General features: G+C 39.3%; 1 protein-coding gene across 2 annotated transcripts in view; it reads right to left on the bottom strand.

The window, feature by feature from the left end:
• Positions 1–769: 769 nt before the first annotated feature.
• Positions 770–21,394, bottom strand: part of EIPR1 (EARP complex and GARP complex interacting protein 1) — a 57,083-nt gene continuing 36,458 nt past the window's right edge. For both annotated transcript variants that reach the window (XM_026695241.2, XM_087916768.1), the window contains 5 exons: positions 19,809–19,908; positions 15,313–15,449; positions 11,873–12,040; positions 8,055–8,222; positions 770–1,038 (listed from right to left, as the gene is read on the bottom strand). In XM_026695241.2, the coding sequence (XP_026551026.1) occupies positions 864–1,038; positions 8,055–8,222; positions 11,873–12,040; positions 15,313–15,449; positions 19,809–19,908 (748 nt within the window). In that variant the 3' untranslated portion in view covers positions 770–863. The remainder of the gene's footprint in view (positions 1,039–8,054; positions 8,223–11,872; positions 12,041–15,312; positions 15,450–19,808; positions 19,909–21,394) is intronic.

A 21,394-nucleotide genomic window follows, 5' to 3' on the forward strand; every position in this document is an offset into this window, starting at 1 on the left:
TCCCCTGTGGTTAGAGAAATGTATGTTTGTTCTGAAGACAGAATATTTATTTACTGTATTTAGAAAATTTAGGTAGTTGCCCATCTTACATACATAATTAACCATTTGCCTGAATTATTTACTGACAAGCTACAAGGACGTTTGAGGAAGCCGGAATGCACTAATGCAGCGTAAGAGCAAACTGGTAATAGAATTTCATTTCTTTCTCCCACAATTTTAAATACATGGATTATTTCAGAACATGAAACTGATGTTTCCCGTCTCCTCCTCCCTAATGCAGTCATCTCTAGTGAACTCCCATCCCACAAGGCTCTCCAGAGGACGGAGGGAATCTACAGAAGCCCTGTGAACAACTGGAAGAGCAATAGAGCAAGGAAATTGCTAGACTAGGGAACCTCATGCAAGAGGCACAAAATCCCTCCTCGCTTCAGGCAATTAACTCCCTCCTTCCAAACATGTTTTATAGATTGTCTCAGACCTCTGGAGAGACTCGGGAGGAGGAAGAGGAAAGCTCTGCTCTTCCATAAGCTCGAACACCATCAGGCTTCACACTGAAACTGAACTCATCCCTACAGCATAATACACATTATACAAGATTGGATAATAATAATAATAATAATAATAATAATAATACCTTCACATATTTGTGGGGGTAATCTGTGTGACACCCTTGCGGTTTAACAAAGGGGTCTCTGTTTTTGTGTGTGTGCAATTTTTATACTAGATGTTTAATTACCAAATATTTACACCAGAAAGAAAAGGGCCGGTGTTCTATCTATGACATTTATTTGAGGAACAGAGTATTTCCAATTATCAGCCAACATTGAGATAACGAAGCTCAAAAAAAAAAAATGAGGATAGATTTATAACAGTATGTGGTATTTAAGAGCTCTGGGGACTCTGTTAATAACAAGCCGTCCATCATAGCTTAATGAGGCAAATAGCCATGGGTCGGCTGAGGACCATTCCACAGCATAGACGCTGTCTTCATGTTCTTCGTAGGTAGCTATTATGCTATCCTGAAGTGGCTCTTTAATCCTAAAATTCGAAAGAGGAAAAAAAAAAAGGGCAGGGAAGAGAAAAGCAAATGATTGAAGCAATTCTGATTTATCAGGTGCTGGAAAATGTCATGTTCCTTCTCAGATGTGCTGTTAAAATGTGATGGACACCGGAGAGGAAGAATTATCCAAGAAAATGAGATACAAACAAGCAAATGAAAGGTTTTAAAATGGACCCATGTCCCTGCCACCCCGAGATCCCTTAATTATGTTTAACAGCAAAAGCTGTGTTAGTGAAGATTTTTTTTGGGGTGGGGGAGAAGATCCATTTGCAAGCTTTCTCCAATCCAGCCTGTTAAGTCAGAGGAAATTATGCATTAAAATGGTTGTTCAAGAGCATATGGCAAACTAAAGTCCATAACTGCATTCCTTGAGCGCATGGTAGTTTCAGATGAACATTATCAGTAAAATTTTCAAAATATATCAGCCAGGTTGCAGATAAAAAGGGAACATGAATATAAATATGAGAAAAGAGTCAAGCGGGGGGGGGGTTGTTCCTGAAAACTGTATGTATTTTGCTTACTTATTAAATGTATATGCCACCCATCTCCCCAATAATGTGATTCTGGGCAGCTTGCAAACCACAAAAAGATAAATAGAAAAACAAGTACAAAATTTAAAAACCAAGAGACCAACAGCACGGGGGTGAGGTTTTCTTACCCTGTGAGCCACCTCCAGGAGTGAGTACCCCCTTTGGGGTCTCAAGATAACCAAAAATGTCCTTCTGGAAGGCCAAAAGAATAGGATCCGATCTCACCTCCAGTGATAGAATGTTCCAAAGGATTGGAGAAGAGCAGAAAAGACTCTTCTCTTGACCCCACTGGCCGATATTTCTTAACAGACAGGTTCCGTAGCAGGAGCTTTGGGGAAGACTAGTCCCACTGAGGTGAAATGGCTCCTCAGATACCCCGACCCATGCCTTAAAGCAGGAGTCCTCGAACTTGGCAACTGCGAGTTGAAGCCCACAAGTCTTAGAGTTGCCAAGTTTGGAGACCTCTTCCATAAAGTATTTTAAAGGTAATGACCAAAACCTTGAATTGGATCCCAAAGCAAACAAAATCTATTTTCCCATTACTCCTTTTTTCTTTTTCAAATTTCCTTTTCAAATTGAAAAATGTGGCTTGTAGGAAAACCGGCAATGTCCCCACTGCTCTGGGGGAAAAAAAAGATGTTTGGTGTAACACATGTCATTGTCAGAGGACACTATTATGCGTTATTTAATTAGGTTAAGTTAATGAGGGTTTAATAAACAAGCATGGACTGTTTATTAATTACTTTTTCTCTGTGCCAAGGTTTGCATGGAGGGAGAGGTGTTCTAATGTTCCACCTAAGATTAGTCATGGGAGAGGCAGATGCTAACGCTGATAAGAGAAGCCACTTTTTCTTCCTTTTGGTACTTTTAATTGCCTTAAGTTATTTTGTCTTCTGCTGAATTACCCTTTGGGGATTAAAGTAAACTGGCAACATATAGGAAGCCATTTGCTTTTAAAAAGCATGGATAGTGCAAAGCTGTATTTTAGGAAGTATTTTTCTGCAAAACGCTTAGCAAGTTTCAAAATCTTAGTGACAGAGCTGTCTTTGTGATTTTCTGAAGTTAACTCTAATTACTGCTAATACTATTATTATTATGCTTGCCAGTAGTATTAGTTCAGATTGTTACTTCTGGTGGCTTTCATTCATCTCACCTCAAAATCCCCTTTATCAGTAACATGCATTATTCAGTGGGCTTACTATTTCACTTTATCTGCTTAGGTGTGCAATTAAATGTTTAACTGTCAAGGAAAGGAGATAAGGGTAATTTACAGGGTACACATAAGTTTCTTGAGGCCAAAAAAAGTGTCTTCCTACATACACATACAAGCAATCTCCCCAATGTAATGGGCACTACTTTTATTCATAATTTAATATGTTGCCTTGCTTAAGAATTTTTATTAATATTGTAGGGAGGCTGGAAATTGTGATCTTGCAAGTAATTTCCCATTCCCAAATGAGTGGAATATTGAATGATCAAAACTATGAAATTTAAGGCCTATGACAATCAACTGCTTTATATTTATTTATAAAGAGCCATGGTGGCACAGTGGTTAGAATGCAGTATTGCAGGGTAATTCTGCCCACTGCCAGGAATTCAATTCTGACTGGCATGAGGTGGATTGAGCCTTCCATCCTCGTAAAGTGGATAAAATGAGGGCCTGGATTGTTGGGGGCAATATGCTGACTTTAAATGGTTTAGAGAGGGCTGTGAAGCACCATGAAGCAGTATCTAAGTCTAAGTGCTATTTATTTACATCTTTTATCTGAACAATATGCAGCATTCACTATCTTTAACTTAAAATATCAGCCAAAAAATGTTGAGTTTGACACACAGCTTAAAGATGAAGGTGAAGCGCCATGCACTCTTGAAAATTGAAAATCCTCAGGTCGTTTGCATATAGTAATGGAGTGTAGGGTTTACCACAGCACCTCCAATTAGAAGTCATAGACAAGACACTTTCCCCCCCAAACCTGACTTTTATTATCACCAGAAATCACCAAACTAACCCTCAAATTCTTCTCCTTAAAGTTAAAGAGAAAATAGACTTTTCCAGTCAAATAGTTCACAGTGTACAAAAGCGATAGTCAGATGCCAGCCCGAGGGACAAACAGAACTGTGAAACGTACCCTGCAGATGCCCTATCTCTGTAGCTTCAGGCAAAAAGTGCCCAACATCAGCATTTTGGCAGCAAACAACAAAATCTTTCCAAACAAAAGATTGCAAAAGAAAAAAAAATGTGAAGAGACAAACTTTTCTTAAAGCGAGCTCATTATCGTGTTTTAGCCTTTCCTGCATTGAAAAAAGAATGGACTCTCACTAAGAAGTCATACCAATTCACTCAAGCAGTAGAAAAAAGCATTACAGGCTTAATGTACTTTCATGAGAAGCTGCTACCTATGGTGGTACTTAATAATACTCTGAACCAATTAAACAATATTTAGATGGCAGATGCGAAGTGGATCAATCCTCCCTATCTTTATTCAGCATTTTAATTCTACCATCCATCTCACTTAGAGAACCATAATCGATAAGGCATATTTTACATGTGTCTTCCAAGAAGACTTCAATAGACTTGTTGGAGCAGACCAAGAAAATAGGCTATAGGGCATCCAGTTCAATCCAAATTGTTATTGGGAGACACCATTCAATTAAGAGATTCAACTGAACCGCCTTCAAACTGAACCTTCATATCAAATTTCTGCACAGCCCTCCTATTTAAGTGTTCCTGTTTCAGACAAGGAACCACCAACAGATATAAAAGAACCCCAAGTGACCTATCTTGAGATCCTAGAAGGTTATTCATAAACTAGTGTTTCAGAACTGGGGGCTAGGAAGGAAGAAGAGATATAAGTCATGAGTAGCACAGTGGTTAGATTGCAATATTACAGGTTATTCTGTCCACAGCCGGGTAGTTTGATCCTGACCGGCTCAAAGTTGACTCAGCCTTCCATCCTTCTGAGGTTGCTAAATGAGGACCCAGATTGTTGGGGGCAATATGTTGACTCTGTAAGCCACCTTGAGTCACCATATGTGAATAGGTAGCAATATAAATTTTCTAAATAAATAAAATAAATAGAAAGTTTAAGTGCTATTGTTACTGCTATCATACCTAATACACATTAGTAGCCAGATTAATTTTCGGAGAGTGACCCCAAGATATATTATCATAAGCGGGGACGGGGGACTTTGCTATCCCCTTTCTCCATATTGTGACTAAAAGTTTACATCTCCTATCATCACTTAAATCCTGCCTCATCATTCTCATATGGAGAGTGCTCTCATCCCTTAATCAACTGCTTGTGCAACAAATTAGCAGTTAAGCAGGCAGCAAATAAGGCTGCTGTGCAGATTCAGAAATTAGGACAAGGACGTGGCAATAAGTGCACAGAGAAACACCATCTTTTCTATCTCAAATTTCCAGATAAACAAATCCAAGTAATATTAAAAGGCTTAGATTTAGTGGGCACAATAGAAAGTTAGTGGGATCAAGCGGATTAATGAAACTAATCTGTCTCCGGAGACAAATGTTAGAGAAAGGATAATAAGGGTGCAGTCATCTATTTGTGATTTGCCTTAATTCATGTTTAAATTTTTTAAAAAACAGCTCCAGGAAAACGATCCAATTATGGAGCAGCAGTGAAACTAAAATTGGGAATTTCAGTGTGATCGCACCTGGGATACTGTATGGTGTTTTTGGAAATGACACTGTAAAGAAAGTGAATTATACAATAGTTTTTGTTTCAGTTTCACTGCATTCTTAGGTCCTCCTGCTCATACCAATTTGGATCCAATGAGCGAGTGGCTGGATCCACACAGTATATGCAGCATTTTTCATTAGCTCTCGTTCACACAACCCATAACCATAATTTTTAAACCAGAATGGCTAAGTTTGGCGTGCTGAACCAAAATCAAGTGTGCTATATTATGCCTTGGAACCATATATGTATTTAGTCATTGTATATGCAGTTTTTTCCCCTTTCAACTTCCAATACTTATTTAGAATGCACCACACTCGCCATTTTCTTGGTCAGTCCTCCAGGTTCTAGTGTTCATTTTTAGCTTTTCATGGTTTACTTGGGACTTTTAGCAATTAAATGCTCATGAGATGTTTACAAGTGACCTATCTTGTAATCCTCTATTAGCAAAAGAAAAAAAACTATAAAAGACCATTGTCTGGAATTCATTTTGATCTTAATTTGCTATGTATAATGTTTAACCATGTATCTATCAATCTCTTTAGTTCTTTATTTTAATTTTTACTTTTTTTATCCAATCTTTATAAATAACTCAAAATGATGAACATACCTAATACTCCTTCCTTGTCCTATTTTCCCCACAACCACCACCCTGTTAGGCTGAGAGAGAGTGACTGGTCCAAGGTCACCTAGCTGGCTTTCATGTTTAAGGTAGGATTAGAACTTACCATCTACTTATTTCTAGTCTGGTGCCTTAACCACTAGGCCAAACTAGCTCTCTTTATAATGTTATAATGTTTCATCCTGGTTGCTTCTATTACCCACTCTTCAAATTTAGAATCCTTATGAAGCCCTGGATTACTGTGAGTTCTGCTTATTCATGATTGTTCTATAAGGACAACTGTAAAGTTTTTGTTTAAATAGAAAGTTAGACTTACAGAGGTTGACTATGATCTATAGCAGCGGTGTCAAACTAAATTTCATTGAGGGGCGCATTAGGGTTTCACCTCTGAGGGCCGGAGTGGGTGTGGCCAGCTCGAGGTCATTGGTGTTGGCGTGCCTGCGGTGGCCCAAGTGCTTTGCCAGAAGAGGATTTTCAAATGCTGCACACGCAAAGCACGCGCTCACCGAACCAGTTATTACACCGGTTGAATCCCACTCCTGCCCTGATCTGTAGGGTGGTAAGTTTCTGTCACTCCTCAACCCATAGGAAAAAGTGGTTAGAAGTTGCTTCTTGATAGACCTTTGATTTCTCATTCTTTCTGTGAGGATGGGCAAGACATCTTCTGGGTACTCATCTTCTGACTTTAGAGGATGATGATTACATACGTGGCTGGGTCTTCTGAAGTGGTTGGCCCTTAAAATACATTGGGGACATCTCCTCAACTTTCACTATCAAAATCTTTTCTGCACCTTGAAAGATTCAATGTTTGGGAAATGACACCCAGATCTAGTCATATAATATTATTGTGGTCACTATTTTTCCTCTGCTATATGACATTTAGAGAAATTTAAGATGAAATGAATTGCACTCTCGGTACCTAATACACACAGATGCAGAAATGTTATTTGGGGATTCACATCCAATTCTCCCACTTGCAAAATATGATTGACAAGAGTCTTGAAGGATATGGTGTGAATGCATACAAAAAGAGATTCCTTTTATAGTTCGTATTATTTGTCTTATCATTTCTCAAATGTTATATTTAGACAATACAAGTGGAATTTTGTAATAGGTAACTGCAGACTGGAGTTTTCAGGGTTCTAGCCTACCACATCTTTCAGGACGTATGACTGAATGTGTTGTCTTATTATTTTTCTGGGTCTAGTGAGGATAAAATCTATGAGGAAATGTATAAGAAGTGATATAGTGCAGAATTCAATATAGGACATGGATATTGTAGTACAGAGGTCCCCAAACTTTGCGGCCTGGCAGCCCAGCTGCAAGATGGGGAGAGGGGAAGCAGGCCTGTGTGAGCGACAGGCTGGCATGCACCCACAGACAGCTTTGCTCACCTGGAGCTGCTCATGCATGTGTGCATTGGCCTGCCACTTGTGCAAGTAGAGCTGTGTGCCTGCTGGCCTGTCACTTGCATAATGGAGCTGCACACACATGTATGCGCTGACCCGCCATTCGTGCGAATGGAGCTTTACGTATGTAGGGTGGGCTGCCTCTCACAGTCCGATTTTAAATAGGTCACGCTCTAGTAATGGACCGCAGCCCGGGGATTGGGGACCCTGTTGTAGTAGATCCCAGTTATTTAAAAATGCAAGAGGACATTAGAAATTTGATACAGGTAGCAGGCTCTAGGAATGATAAGTAAATGACAATTTTTCAAGCAATTCTTAAACTTAAAGCTGAACAAATTTAAACTATGTGGTTCAACGTTATAAAATAGCTACGGAAATCAATAAGGAGGCAAGCACCAGGAAATCATTCTGGGGGGGGATCAAAAATTTCCTCCACCTGTATTATATATGAACTTACGGAAGGCTTTAAAAAAAAAAAACTTTCCATGAGTTTTGGATCCAAGTCCATGTGATCTTGTAGCCTCAACATGTGTGATATAAAGACCAGTCATTAAAAATAGGATAAGTGCCAGTTCCACTGCCTTACAAAACGTATTTCAAATACATTGATCTACTTACCATTAAGGTGCATACATAAATACCCTAAAATTAGTAGAGAAGATTCCCATTAACCAAGATGTAAGTAGAACTTATAGACATCTTTAGCGAGTGCATTAAAAGCAGATAGGTTCTTACTTGTCATCTTGTTGACGGTCTTCTTGATCACTAAATTCATCATCGTCTACTAAGTGTCCGAAAGGCTCAGAAGAAATTGATACCATATTGGAAAGAATGACTCTGCTGTCACTGCTGCCAGTAAGTACTAACTGATCATGGGAATGATTATAACGCACATTCCAAACCCTAAAAAAAAAAATGACAATGACAATGATGATGAACAATGGTCCCTTTAATACTTCCTATTGCATGTTGCAACTAAATATGCTGAAGACATCTCAAGCTATCAAAGCTCATATTGTGAAGAACGATCAATGACTGCAGTAAAACAATTATTTGCCAAGAAGCTAGCTGACTGGGCTGATCAAATCTAGAGAGCATATAAACTGCTCAAAAAAGTAAAGGGAACACTTAAACAACACAATGTAACTCCAAGTCAATCACACTTCTGTGAAATCAAACTGTCCACTTAGGTAGCAACACTGATTGACAATCAATTTCACATGCTGTCATACAAATGGAATAGACAACAGGTGGAAAGCAGAGGCAGTTAGCAAGTCATCCCCAATAAAGGAGTGGTTCTGCAGGTGGTGACCACAGACCACTTCTCAGTTCCTATGCTTTCTGGCTGATGGTTTGGTCACTTTTGAATGCTGGCGGTGCTTTCACTCTAGTGGTAGCATGAGACGGAGTCTACAACCCACACAAGTGGCTCAGGTAGTGCAGCTCATCCAGGATGGCACATCAATGCGAGCTGTGGCAAGAAGGTTTGCTGTGTTTGTCAGCATAGTGTCCAGAGCATGGAGGTGCTACCAGGAGACAGGCCAGTACATCAGCAGACATGGAGGAAGCCGTAGGAGGGCAACAACCCACCATCAGGACTGCTACCTCTGCCTTTGTGCAAGGAGGGACAGGAGGAGCACTGCCAGAGCTCTGAAAAATGACCTCCAGCAGGCCACAAATGTGCATGTGGCTGCTCAAATGTCAGAAACAGACTCCATGAGGGTGGTATGAGGGCCCGACATCCACAGGTGGGGGTTGTGCTTACAGCCCAACACCATGAAAGATGTTTGGCATTTGCCAGAGAACACCAAGATTGGCAAATTCGCCACTGGCGCCCTGTGCTCTTCACAGATGAAAGCAGGTTCACATTGAGCACATATGACAGGCGTGACATGGTCTGGAGATGCCGTGGAGAACGTTCTGCTGCCTGCAACATCCTCCAGCATGACCGGTTTGGCAGTGGGTCAGTAATGGTGTGGGGTGGCATTTCTTTAGGGGGCTGCACAGCCCTTCATGTGCTCACCAGAGGTAGCCTGACTGCCATTAGGTACCGAGATGAGATCCTCAGACCCCTAGTGAGACCATATGCTGGTGCGGTTGGCCCTGGGTTCCTCCTAATGCATGACAATGCTAGACCTCATGTGGCTGGAGTGTGTCAGCAGTTCCTGCAAGACGAAGGCATTGATGCTATGGACTGGCCTGCCCATTCCCCAGACCTGAATCCAATTGAGTACATCTGGGACATCATGTCTCACTCCATCCAGCAACACCACATTGCACCACAGACTGTCCCGGAGTTGGGGGATGCTTTAGTCCAGGTGTGGGAGGAGATCCCTCAGGAGACCATCCGCCACCTCATCAGGAGCATGCCCAGGTGTTGTAAGGAGGTCATACAGGCACGTGGAGGCCACACACTCTACTGAGCCTCATTTTGACTTGTTTTAAGGACATTACATCAAAGTTGGATCAGCCTGTTGTGTTTTTTTCCACTTTAATTTTGAGTGTTACTCTAAATCTAGACCTCCATGGGTTGCTAAATTAGATTTCCATTGATAATTTTTGGGTGATTTTGTTGTCAGCACATTCAAGTATGTAATGAACATAGTATTTAATAAGAATATTTCATTCATTCAGATCTAGGATGTCTTATTTTTGTGTTCCCTTTATTTTTTTGAGCAGTGTATAATGGGTTAGATCCAGAATACCTGAAAGTGGAATATCACACGTGTACCATTAGAGAAGCTAATGCGGTACCACCACTAAGTTTATTTCCAGGGATTTTCAGCTAATTTACAAGGCTTTTCATTACTTTTACTCTGAGCAACCCAAGATAAAGTTTAATAAGCAATCAGCTTTAGAGCTTATGTTCCAAAAGAATGTAAATATAGTTTAAGACTCAAAAGCTCATGTAAACTCTGGCTGTCTCATCTCCACATCCCCCCAGAAATTGATGGTCTTATTCAAATACCTTAACCATTACGCTACACTAGATGGAGGGATGTTTATTCATGAAAGAACTACATTGGATTCGACTTAATACATGCTACCAGGCTGAAGAAGAAGACACGCCTTAGCTTTTGGATAGACAGCATGTCACAAGACTATCAAATTTACCTTTCCTGAGAACATGAATAAGCCCTAGGATCCTGATACAAACTACTTTCCATTTGGGTTTCTAAAATTCTATTATATATAATCGACAAGGTTTGCTGTCAGGGTAAGTTCTAAATTTTTGAGGGTGGGGACCTCTGACCATTACCTGAGCTTCCCAAACCCTCAAAAACGATTTTAAGACAATCGTTAATGAGCATCTTCAAACCTGCCAATCTCAATAACGGGAAGAAACACAACCAAGTAAGCAAATGACTTGTTTTATTATGTTTTTAAATACAACTGAGGTAGAAACAAATTGGCTAAGCTCTCAACTGGAGCAGTGGTCTAGTTTCTTTCCATTTGAATTATTATGCGGACTTGGTGTGGAACTGCCTAGACCACGGGTATCAAACTCGATCATGTCACGTGATGTATTGTGACGTATCACAATGTTTTCTGCCTTGCCGGAGTAGGTGTGGCCTGTGCATGACACATCTGGTCCGTGGGCCGCCAGTGTGACAGGCTTGGCCTAGACTTAAGCCTGCACATGGTTTAGTACTTATACAAGTAATTTCCTTTAAGGCAGAAATGTTAATATTTTTAAACTAAAAATCATTAAAACATTGTATTTCCAATGTTTGCATGAATATATAAGGAATATGTAACATTTTCCCAGTAGTAAAGCAAAAATATAAGTAATATATTGTAAATATTTTATTAATTCAATCCAAATTATCCCCAGAACCTTAGAGGGAACAGTAAAAGAGTCCATTAATAGTGAATTAGCATTATTAATTGTGTTTTTAAGTTTATATATCATGTCAATGTCTTCAGATGTTTGGCACCTGTAATAAATTAATAATCTATCAATAAGAAAAGATGTTAAGAAGCTGCATCTTGTACTAAGTGACTTCAAAGTTCAGGATTGTTTTCCAACATATATTGTTCTGAAAAAGAATTGTGAAACATGAACATTATATCTCTTGTACAAAAGTCTTTCTAGGTTAAACTTCCACAAAAAGAAATAACTAAGCTCTACTTCAAAGTACTTTTCAGTATGGGCAATATCTTCCAAATAAGCATTTGTTAGCTTTCAAAGTGTTTCTTTTTCTTCCTTTTAATAGTCTTATTCTTAGAGACTACCTAATTAAGTTTTTTTGGCAAGGTTTTCCAGAAGTGATTTGCCATTGACTCCATCCTAGGGCTGAGATAGTGACTGGCCAAAAGATACCCAACTGGCAGAACTAAAACTCAGTTTCATTGGTTTCTAGCCTGATGCCTTAATCATTATACCAAACAGGTTTGTTGGAAATTTTTGAAGTATATAAGCTATATAAAATATTTGCTGTGCTGAGAAAAAGATGAAGATCTGTAATGCAAGATGAACCTTCCTGAAAGTTTTGGAGTACCGGACAATAAAAATGGAATTTTAGAAAACTGCCAAATAAATTCAACTTTACCAGTGGGAATGTTCTTCTAGCGTCTTCACTGCCTCGTTGACGTTTCTGGTGTCCCAGAATTTCACCTTGCAGTCATCTCCACAACTAGCTAGATAGTACTGTTTGTTGGGATTAAAATCTAGGTCTCGCACCAGCTGTCCATGAGCATTTTCTATACAATATATTTGGCTGTATGAGAAACAACAACAACAAAAAAAAGATTCATCAAGAATAAAAACATCTATAGTGAATGCTAGGTAGGCTGCTAATGAAAAAAGTGGGGGGGGGCATGTTTGCACTGCAAATTTATCTATGTCCATTTAAGGAATGATCATTAAGGAATGATTTGTTGCATCTGTTCTGGTGGCAAGAACTTAGCATCACTGTTTCACTCCTTTAAAACTATCGTCTGAACTGAAAGTCTGGAAAAAGACCCTTTACTATGAGCAAACAATATGGGACCTCCCATTATATGAACTCAGAGCTTCTGACAGCTAGATACACGCTACCGTATCCATCCCTCTTCTCTGTATTGCTATAGGGCAGTAGGAAGGGGGAAATAGCTATTCATTAGTTTCTTGTCTTTACCATACTGGCAGCATCCCTGAGAACTTGCATCCATGCCAAAGTCCATCTTCCATGTGGGAAAATGGGGGACAAAGAACTAATGAATAGACTGAGATTGCCATATGTGCATGTCACAGTGCCAATGATGAAATTCAGATGTGCAGCACAGTAGATTTGCAGCAGGTTGGATGCCGGTTACAGAAGCCTCTTGCTGGCACCGACTCAAAGTGAACATGCTGTTTCATTCTCACTTTATTGCAAACTTGGTTCGTTCTTCTGGCATCCAGCAACAAAAGCAGGAAGGAATACAACAGCCCTCTTCAAATACTTGAAAGGCTATCCCATGGAAGAACAGGGAAAAAAACTATTCTTTTTAATTTCAGGATGCAAAATATGGAATTTCTCATTTCATGTACAGTAAGGCTGGTTTCCATGAATGTTAGGAAAAAAACTTCCTAACAGCAAGAACAGCTCAACAATGGAAGCAGTTAGTCAAAGAGGAGGTTGGCTCCTTTACATTGAGCAAAGGCTAGTTAACCATCTGATTTTAATTGGATTCTTGCACTGAGAAGGAGTAAATTCTGTCAAGTTCCAGCTCCATGATTTTAGGATTCTAACAACGTGCAAATCTAATCAAGCATACCACAATAAAATGAATTAATTTTTTAAACCCAAGCAATTAATAACAGAAACCAATTAAAAGCAGTGGAGGCTAAAATATTACCAAAAGATAATCTAAAAATACTTACACTACATATTTGGGTTGGAAAATTGGCCTACTCTAATTTATTATATATATATATATATATATAGGACTATCGCTGAAGGCTGCCCTGCAAGTTTAGATCGCACAGGAGTAACCTGATATTGTCACATAATACCAATACTTCAGAAGTTGCATTGGAGGGCATTCTCCTCTGCAACAACAGGCATTATATATTATTAATTTTATTATTCATGATATTATTATTATTTTATATATTGGTGGAATCACCTTGACTGAAGCAGTAGAGGTAGAGATAGATGATAGAGATGGATGGATGGATGGATGGATGGATGGATGGATGGATGGATGGACAAGCAGACAGACAAAAAGGCAGCCAGAAAGCTGGCAGACAGATGGATTTGGCTGCCGGTTTATTTCCAAGTGCAATTCAAAGTACTGATAATAGCCTTTAAAATTCTACATGGCATAGGCCCAAGATATCTGCAGGCCAATTAATATTGAGCTAACGTGTGATTGAGTGTTTTATTGCCATTATTGTTGTTGTTAAATATCTTTAATATATTTATACATCTGTGTGTGGGCATGTGTTGGTATGTGTGCATGTATCTTACACCCACAGATATGTGGTCTTTTTGTCCTTGCTTCACATATATTAGTTGGCATGGAGCCATTTAGTAAGCCATTTAGGTTTGCTTGAACGAAGGGCTGCAAAGCAGTACGAATAAATACATGCATAACAAAAGCTTGAGAGCATGGAGCAGTCTTTATCTGGAGACCGAAGCAGAATTCATCTTCTGGGGGGAGATGAGGAAAATGTGGCTGAAAGGCCTGTTTCCAAGTGGCTCTCCAGCATAGGAGAATGACCACCTTGGAGTCTAGGAAAACCATCTCTTGCACAACCTCTCTTCGAGATCTTGTGACCCGAGACATGGAGGGATAAAAGAAAGTCTACTCAATTGCTAAACAGGCTGCCAACAAAGCCAGGGTGGGAGAGAGAAAACACAAGATAAGAAGATGTCACGGATTGGCTAACAATTCTGTTTAATAATGACCCACCACACACACACACACACACACACATATACACACATACACACACACACACACACGGCATTGCTCTGCATGCTCTTGCAGAAAACGAAAAGGGAGAGGGATTGAAAAACACAAAGCACTTTAAACATGCGTTTTTAGCATTTCCTAATTGAACTGATGGGGAGGGGGGGGATGTTCTATCAAGAAGCGTAATTGGAAACAATGGAAATATACTCCTCCCCACGAGCATGCTGGAGACATAAAACTGAATTTAAAGGCATCCCCCCTTTAAGGCAGGAGAAGTTATTACAAGACATCCGTCTTCCAAGGCTAGTGATAAATTACTGTGTGCTAAGGGGATAAGCTGTATCTTAAAAAAAGCTGGCGCAGACTTCTGTTGTCATGGCAACAGATGTGCACAACATCACTCCTCTGCTTATCAAAATCACAACTCGACCAGGAAAGGAGTCCTATATTTCTTATACTGAAGTATTAGCTTTGCTAGCATTCAAAATTATGATATGTTGCAACCCCAACCTTAAATAAATGTGTACCAAGAAGCTAGCTGTTAACAGAATGGAAATGCCTGGTGTGTTATCTTACACCATCAAAATCAAATAGAAATGGAAGGGGTATTTTTCCTTCATTATTTTTTTTTTAAAAGGAAGGAGAGTAGAACTTCTAAAAAAGGAAACAGGGCATCGGAGTCAGCCAGTGTTTAAATCCAGATCCAAAAGGTAAAGGCTGTGTTGGTCTGTTCTGAACCATTATCAGCTGACTTCAAATGACATTTTAGAAAATACTCGCTCAGGGTAGTCTATTTCATTTGATCTAATGGGGGATTTATTTATTTTACTTCAGCCAGAGAGGAAGGGGCGCATCTCATTAGATGTAAGGACAAGGGGAACATATGACAGGTTAGTTATTAAAAAAACAGTGGCAGGTGAAAATGTGACAAGTTAGTTATTACAAATATGCCAGGCCTGCAAGCTGGAACAGCTACCGGTACTACAGTAACCATTACGGCTGCCCCCACTTTTTTTAAAACTGAAACAGGAGGATCTAGCCAGAAACATCAGGGTAACTTGTCTGGCTGGTGTTTTGTTTCAAGAACACAAAGAACCATGCTTCTTACTTCATGGTGCGTATATCCCATCCTCGAATGGCTGTGTCATTGGCTGTGGCAATCTGGCTACAGTTATGATGAGGACTCCATTTCCCCGATGTAAACTTCAGCTGTCCTTTTCCTTCCAAGGTCACTGAATTTGACAACTGTGCATCAAAAAAACAACCCAAATCAGCATCTCTAATACAAGGTTAATCCAAGCAATAACAGCAACGGCAACTTAAAGGTAATAACATGCAGAGCAACCTGGCTCTAAAAATCACAGAATTATTCTTATGTTGGATTAGAGTTCCAGTCTAAAATTCATCGCTAACTTCACGCAAACTGTGCAGTTGTCTGTTTGGTACAATTACTTGCTTATATGCATATGCTCAGGGGTAGGCTTCAAACATTTTAGCAATGGGTTCTATGCCCAGTTGCTGGGTGGGAGTGGCCATGGTGGGCATGGCCTACTCAGCCTCCTGCACCACGGTGAGGGGGGGCATTTCTGCTCTCCCCGGGCTCTGGAGACTTTCCTCGAGCCTCCGGGAGGGTGACACGGCCTCCCCAGGGCTCCGGAGGCTCTCTGGAAGCCAGAAACGGACACGTTTCCAGTCTTCCTGAATTTCTGGGAGGCCCTTTTTTTGCCCTCCCCAAGCCTCCGCACACACCCTGCACTTACCTGCATCCCAAATGGGCTGCGTGGGGTTTCCTGGGAGGGGCAGGACAGGGTGGATGGGGCCAGCCAGGAGTGGGATTTGGGGGTTCTCCGAACTGTGCAGAATCTCACAAACTCCTGTGAACCCCCAGCAGTCTACCCCTGCCTACGCTGAAGGACTATCCAGAAATACTGCTTTCTGCTTTGTCTTTTTGTTAATTACTACAGGACTAAGAAGTGAAAAAAGGTCTGACAATTATGCTTTAAAAACAACAACTTCGGTCCCAAATATTTGGTCATATTGATTTTTTTAAAAAAATTATCAAACCATTCAAATATTAGATGTGGAGTAACCTATTGTCCTTCTCAGTGGAGAACCTATTTAGACTGTGGGAATGAGATTTGGAATTCCAACAGTGTGCAGAGAGGAAAGGAGATGTCCCTAAATGTTTTTGTTTTTTTTAGCAGAATCTGTTTGTAGGGTCAAAATTCCACACAAAACTTTTCAGTATTTCAGTATTTCTTTCAGTATTTTTCTCTCTCTAAAGTGAGAGATTATACATGCCCAGGGTGTAGCTCAAACTGCTTCCTTAACACGGCAAACTTTTTGATGATAAGCCGGAATTATGAAATATAATTAGTTCATTATATTCATTAGACAAATATTGAAGGTAGAAACAATTATCTACAATGGAGCCAGACACCGTGAGCTTGATTATCGGATTACTTTTTGTCTAATGTTTGCCAGCACCTGAACCACCAACGTTTTTTTTAACAGAATGTGAAAATACGGAATTAAATATCTGTATACTCTTATCTTCTAACAGTTTTACCTGGGCATTTGGCCTTCCGGGTAATGTGCTTGCATGTCCTTCCATGCAAGAGTTGATTTATATTTTGCAACATTTAAAATGCTTGAAATTTCTACAATCTAAGCCACAGTGCTAACTTCTTAACATTGAATAATATTTTCAATTTCTACTCATCACCAATTCACAGTATTATTCTGAATAATGTCCATGCAAGTATGTGGGCAATGGGCATACGCAGAATGTATTCAAGGTCTACATAGCTTCACCTTGTATTGTTCAATCCTGTACAGATAGTCCCTGTCTTACGACCACAATTGAGTCCAGAATTTCTGTTGCTAAATGAAAAATTTGTTAAGTGAGTTTTGGCTCATTTTATGACTTTTCTTGCCACAGTTGTTAAGTGAATCACTGCAGTTGTGAAATTAGTTAGTAACACAGTTATTAAGTGAATCCGGGCTCCCCATTGACTTTGGTTGTCAGAAAGTCGTAAAAGGTGATCACATGACCCCAGGATATGCTGCAACCCTCATGAATATGGGTCAGTTGCCCAGTGTCTGAATTTTGATCACATGACCATGATCACAGCTGATAGTTTGTGACTATCATACTTGAACATAGCAAATACTGTTTGAAGTACTTTGTACTAGATATGTTATCACTGCCTACCACAACATCGGCAATGTTACCATACTAAAAATAAACAACAGTTTATTTTTAAAAAGTAGTTTTTTTAAAGCAATGTTATTTTAAGACAAGAAACAAAAACAAAACAAAAGGAGAAGGTCAGGAACAAGATTACTATATAGAAATGTTATTAAAGTGGACTGTGGGGAAAAAGACTACCTCTTGGCTCAGTATTTGTAGATCAAGGGTCTTCAAACTTGGCAAGTTTAAGACTAGTGGACTTCAACTCCCAGAATTCCTGAGCTAATATGACTGGAAGAGGAATTCTGGGAAGTCCACAAGTCTTAAAAGCTGTCAAGTTTGAAGACCCCTGCTGTAGATAGATTTGCCTGCAATACAGGAGTGGGAGACAGGAACGAGTAACTTTCCATTGGCCAAGGTGACTCCAGCTATTTGTGGTGGGATGATGGCAGTAATGAATCAAGGAAATGATGCAAATAAGTAGCCCTTAACACTTTTGTAAGGGATGGAATACAGGGATGAGTGTTAACAAGGAAGCCCAAATAGCTCATTAACCACAAACCATAATGCCCTCAGAAATAATAATGTGGTGCCTTAAATAAAAACTATTCCCTAATCTCTAAGTTCTTCTATCTCCCCATTTGTATCACCATACAAATATTCAAACCTACACTGGATTTTATTATATCCATAAAGAAAGAAGACAGAAGAATGACCATAAAATGAGAGCTACAGGAAGGGAAGATGTTCTCCAGCCTCTGCAATACACAAAAATTTACAACAATGCAGAACAAAAGTTGGACTGCTACAATAGTGCTCAGTGGATCCTAACAACGTACATATACCATGAAGCAAAAATTCAATTCAAAATTCAATCAACGTATTTTGAAAATCAAAATACTGAGGTGACTGAAGTTTAAATATTAAGGTTGTAATGCCTGACATCATGTATAAAGAACGGTGACTTTCAACTGAAAATCCCAAATTTGGTGTTGGACTGAACACTGCTGGATAGAATCAGGAATCTCTTCATTTCACAGAAGGAAAGAAATATAATTTTTCACCAATTTTCTCTTCCTCTTCACTTTTGCTCATTTTGTGATTCCTTGCTGCTGCAAAGCCCCCCAAAATGCTATAAAGAATCCTTAACCTTCATAAAGGATTTGTAATGAGAAACAGTAGAAACTCAACAGTTCATTGTATGAGGGGATCTTGGTCATGGATGTTAGGGTCCAAATTATTATTCCACATCCTGCACATCAGTCACAGTTTTGTAATTTCTTTTTAAAATGCTTGTGTCTGTGTCAGTAACCTTGGGTGATACTTTATACCTGGAGATAGGGGGAGCATCATAGAATCTCAAAACATAGACAGCTCATTTACGGGCTTTATTATCCATCTTCATAATCAGCAAACTATCAATTATGCACAACAGACAAATGTATGGAAATAATCTTAATTTGCATAGTCACTTAAGCACAGAAGTCAGCGTTCCGGGGCACCAAAGCTGGAGCAAATTTTTTTTTCCTTTACACAGAGCCTTCACTTTACAGAGAAATTGTCCAGGCAACTATAAATGAAGTGAACAACGAGTTAATTTGAATCCTTTAATTTGAAGGAATGGCGCAGCTAATGAAAGCATGTGCCAGTGATCAATTTCTGTTACTGAATTCAAGTGGAGTACATGTTAAAGCCAAAGAGCTTGAGGTTCAGCGAAAAATTCTCTTTCCATTAAGTGCCACGACTTATGACAGACTGGAGAACATCCCAAAGGTAATAGTTATATTTGATACAGATTGGAATTAAGGAGAAATATGGTAACTTTGAGATTATGAGCAAAAGAACCTGCCTGGGACAGCAAAAGCCTAATTAACATTCAAAGAACCTTAAACCAAGACAAGGCAAAGAAGCCTGAGGGATCAAGAGGAAAGACAGGAAGCGCAAGCATGCCTGTAACATTCTGACACTTCAATCAGACAAGAATGTTGATCGCTGCATGCAAGCAGATTTTACTCTAGAAGGGGAATTGGCTAACAGTTGGTAAGGGAGAGAGGGAGTAACTGATGGAAGAAGCTCATGTAACATTGGCAACCAGAAAGCTTAGAAAGCTTTCTGGATGACCAACAAGCAGTGTGGAAGGTAGGCACAGAGATTTCCTCTCACAAAGAAAACCTTTGCATCTGTGTGATTGTTCCACTGCTGTTAGGAACAAGGTGCATCTTTTCAACCATAAAAACCAAAAACAGATTCTCACAATTTTTGAAACTATTTATCACTCTTTTGACAGACCCGAACTCTTATAATGCTTATAATGTCTAAAAACATTAGCCATCTATTTTAATAAAAAAACACATTCAGATAGGCAAATATGTCAAGTATTATGCTCCATGTCAATGGAATACACTCCTTACCACAGCCTTGGTTGAACTTTGTTGCAAATCCCATAGAAGGAGGTGATTATCAGCCAGCGAAATCAGCTTTTTCCCATCTCCCATTGGTTCCCATTCAACCCTATAAGCACAAAACACGGCAATGTTAACTCAGAGAAGTTCAAAATATTCCCATGTTATTTCTGGCTCACTTTTAATCTAAGAAGACATTAGGTAACTGTCTTCTTTTGTTATTATTCTGTACAGCAAGAACATAAATATGCTGTCACATTTTAAGTTAGCAAAACAAAGGTGAAAAATGTTTTAAAGGTTCTTTTTAAAATATTTATTTATTAATGCTATCACCAAGTTGAACCCGAAATGAACACCTTTAAATTACACTTATATTCTATAAAGCTAAAGGTAATACTTATACGATTCTCAATCTCACTTCATTTTAATGTCACAGCAATAACTTTATGCAACAGATCTGAGAGAGCCTAAACTCAATACAAAAAGAGGATCTGATTCATTCTAACCATTGTGGCTTTGCAAAAAAAAAAGCCAGTCATCTCAAAGTTTATTTTTAGTATCTTATTTTCCCTACTCAGTTAAGATTTGAACTACTGAATGGAATTGATTTCCCTCTGTGTCAAATCACCAAATGCAGAGAAGGAAAAAAGCTCTTGATGACAGAGGTCCATTGTTTAGGTCTCATTTGAAGAAAATTGATAGTCACATTCATTAATAGTATCCGGTGCTCAGTCAGAGACCATTGTTAGACTTTGGCTTATCATAATTCTGATTTATTTCAAAATTCTTACACTGGTCTCTCTTGAAAAATGCTCAGTGAGGTAAGCAAAGGAACAAAACCCAAATTAGGGTTTTGATGTTAAACAGGAGGGGGAAACAATTCCTGCCTATTTAGATCAGATTTTTCTGGATTTTCTTCTAGGCAAAAAGCCATATTTGAATGGTAGATTGGGGACTATAAATGGACTGATAGATGGAGCTGTGCTGGTCTATGACCATAATAAAGACTTGCTTGGATTTAATTTGATTTAGATGGAGCTAACGTAAAAACTAAATTGGAGTTAATTTACATTGCACTCCAATTTAACGAACGTCTTGAAGGGGCTATGGGAGACATATTTAAGGTTTCTGGGACCTGTAAGTGGCCCCAAGGTCTCAGCAGATGCTCCCTGATTGAAGTAAAGAAGCATCTGTTTTAAAGGTCATCCTTAATTCCAAGGAAGATGAGAGTTTGGAGAAACCTCATTTGGAAAGATGCTTTGAAAATTGTGAATCCTTTTGAATGTTCAATATATTTCTACATAACTATGACCTAAAACATGATCTGTTTCTTACAGAAACTGTAAAACAAGATAAAGAGCCATGGTGGCATAGTCGCTAGAATGCAGTATTGCAGGCCAACTCTGCCTACTGCCAGGAGTTTGATCCTGATTGGGTCAAGGTTGACTCAGCCTTCCATCCTTCTGAGGTCGGTTAAAATGAGGACCCAGATTATTGGGGACAATATGCTGACTCTCTAAACTGCTTACAGGGAGCTGCAAAGCATTGTGAGGTGGTATTTAAGTCTAAGTGCTATCACTATTGCTAAAAAAAAA

This window comes from Pseudonaja textilis, chromosome 1, assembly GCF_049901715.1.
Source record: "Pseudonaja textilis isolate UNSWEBS1 chromosome 1, rPseTex1.2, whole genome shotgun sequence".
In the NCBI taxonomy this organism is placed as follows: domain Eukaryota; kingdom Metazoa; phylum Chordata; class Lepidosauria; order Squamata; family Elapidae; genus Pseudonaja; species Pseudonaja textilis.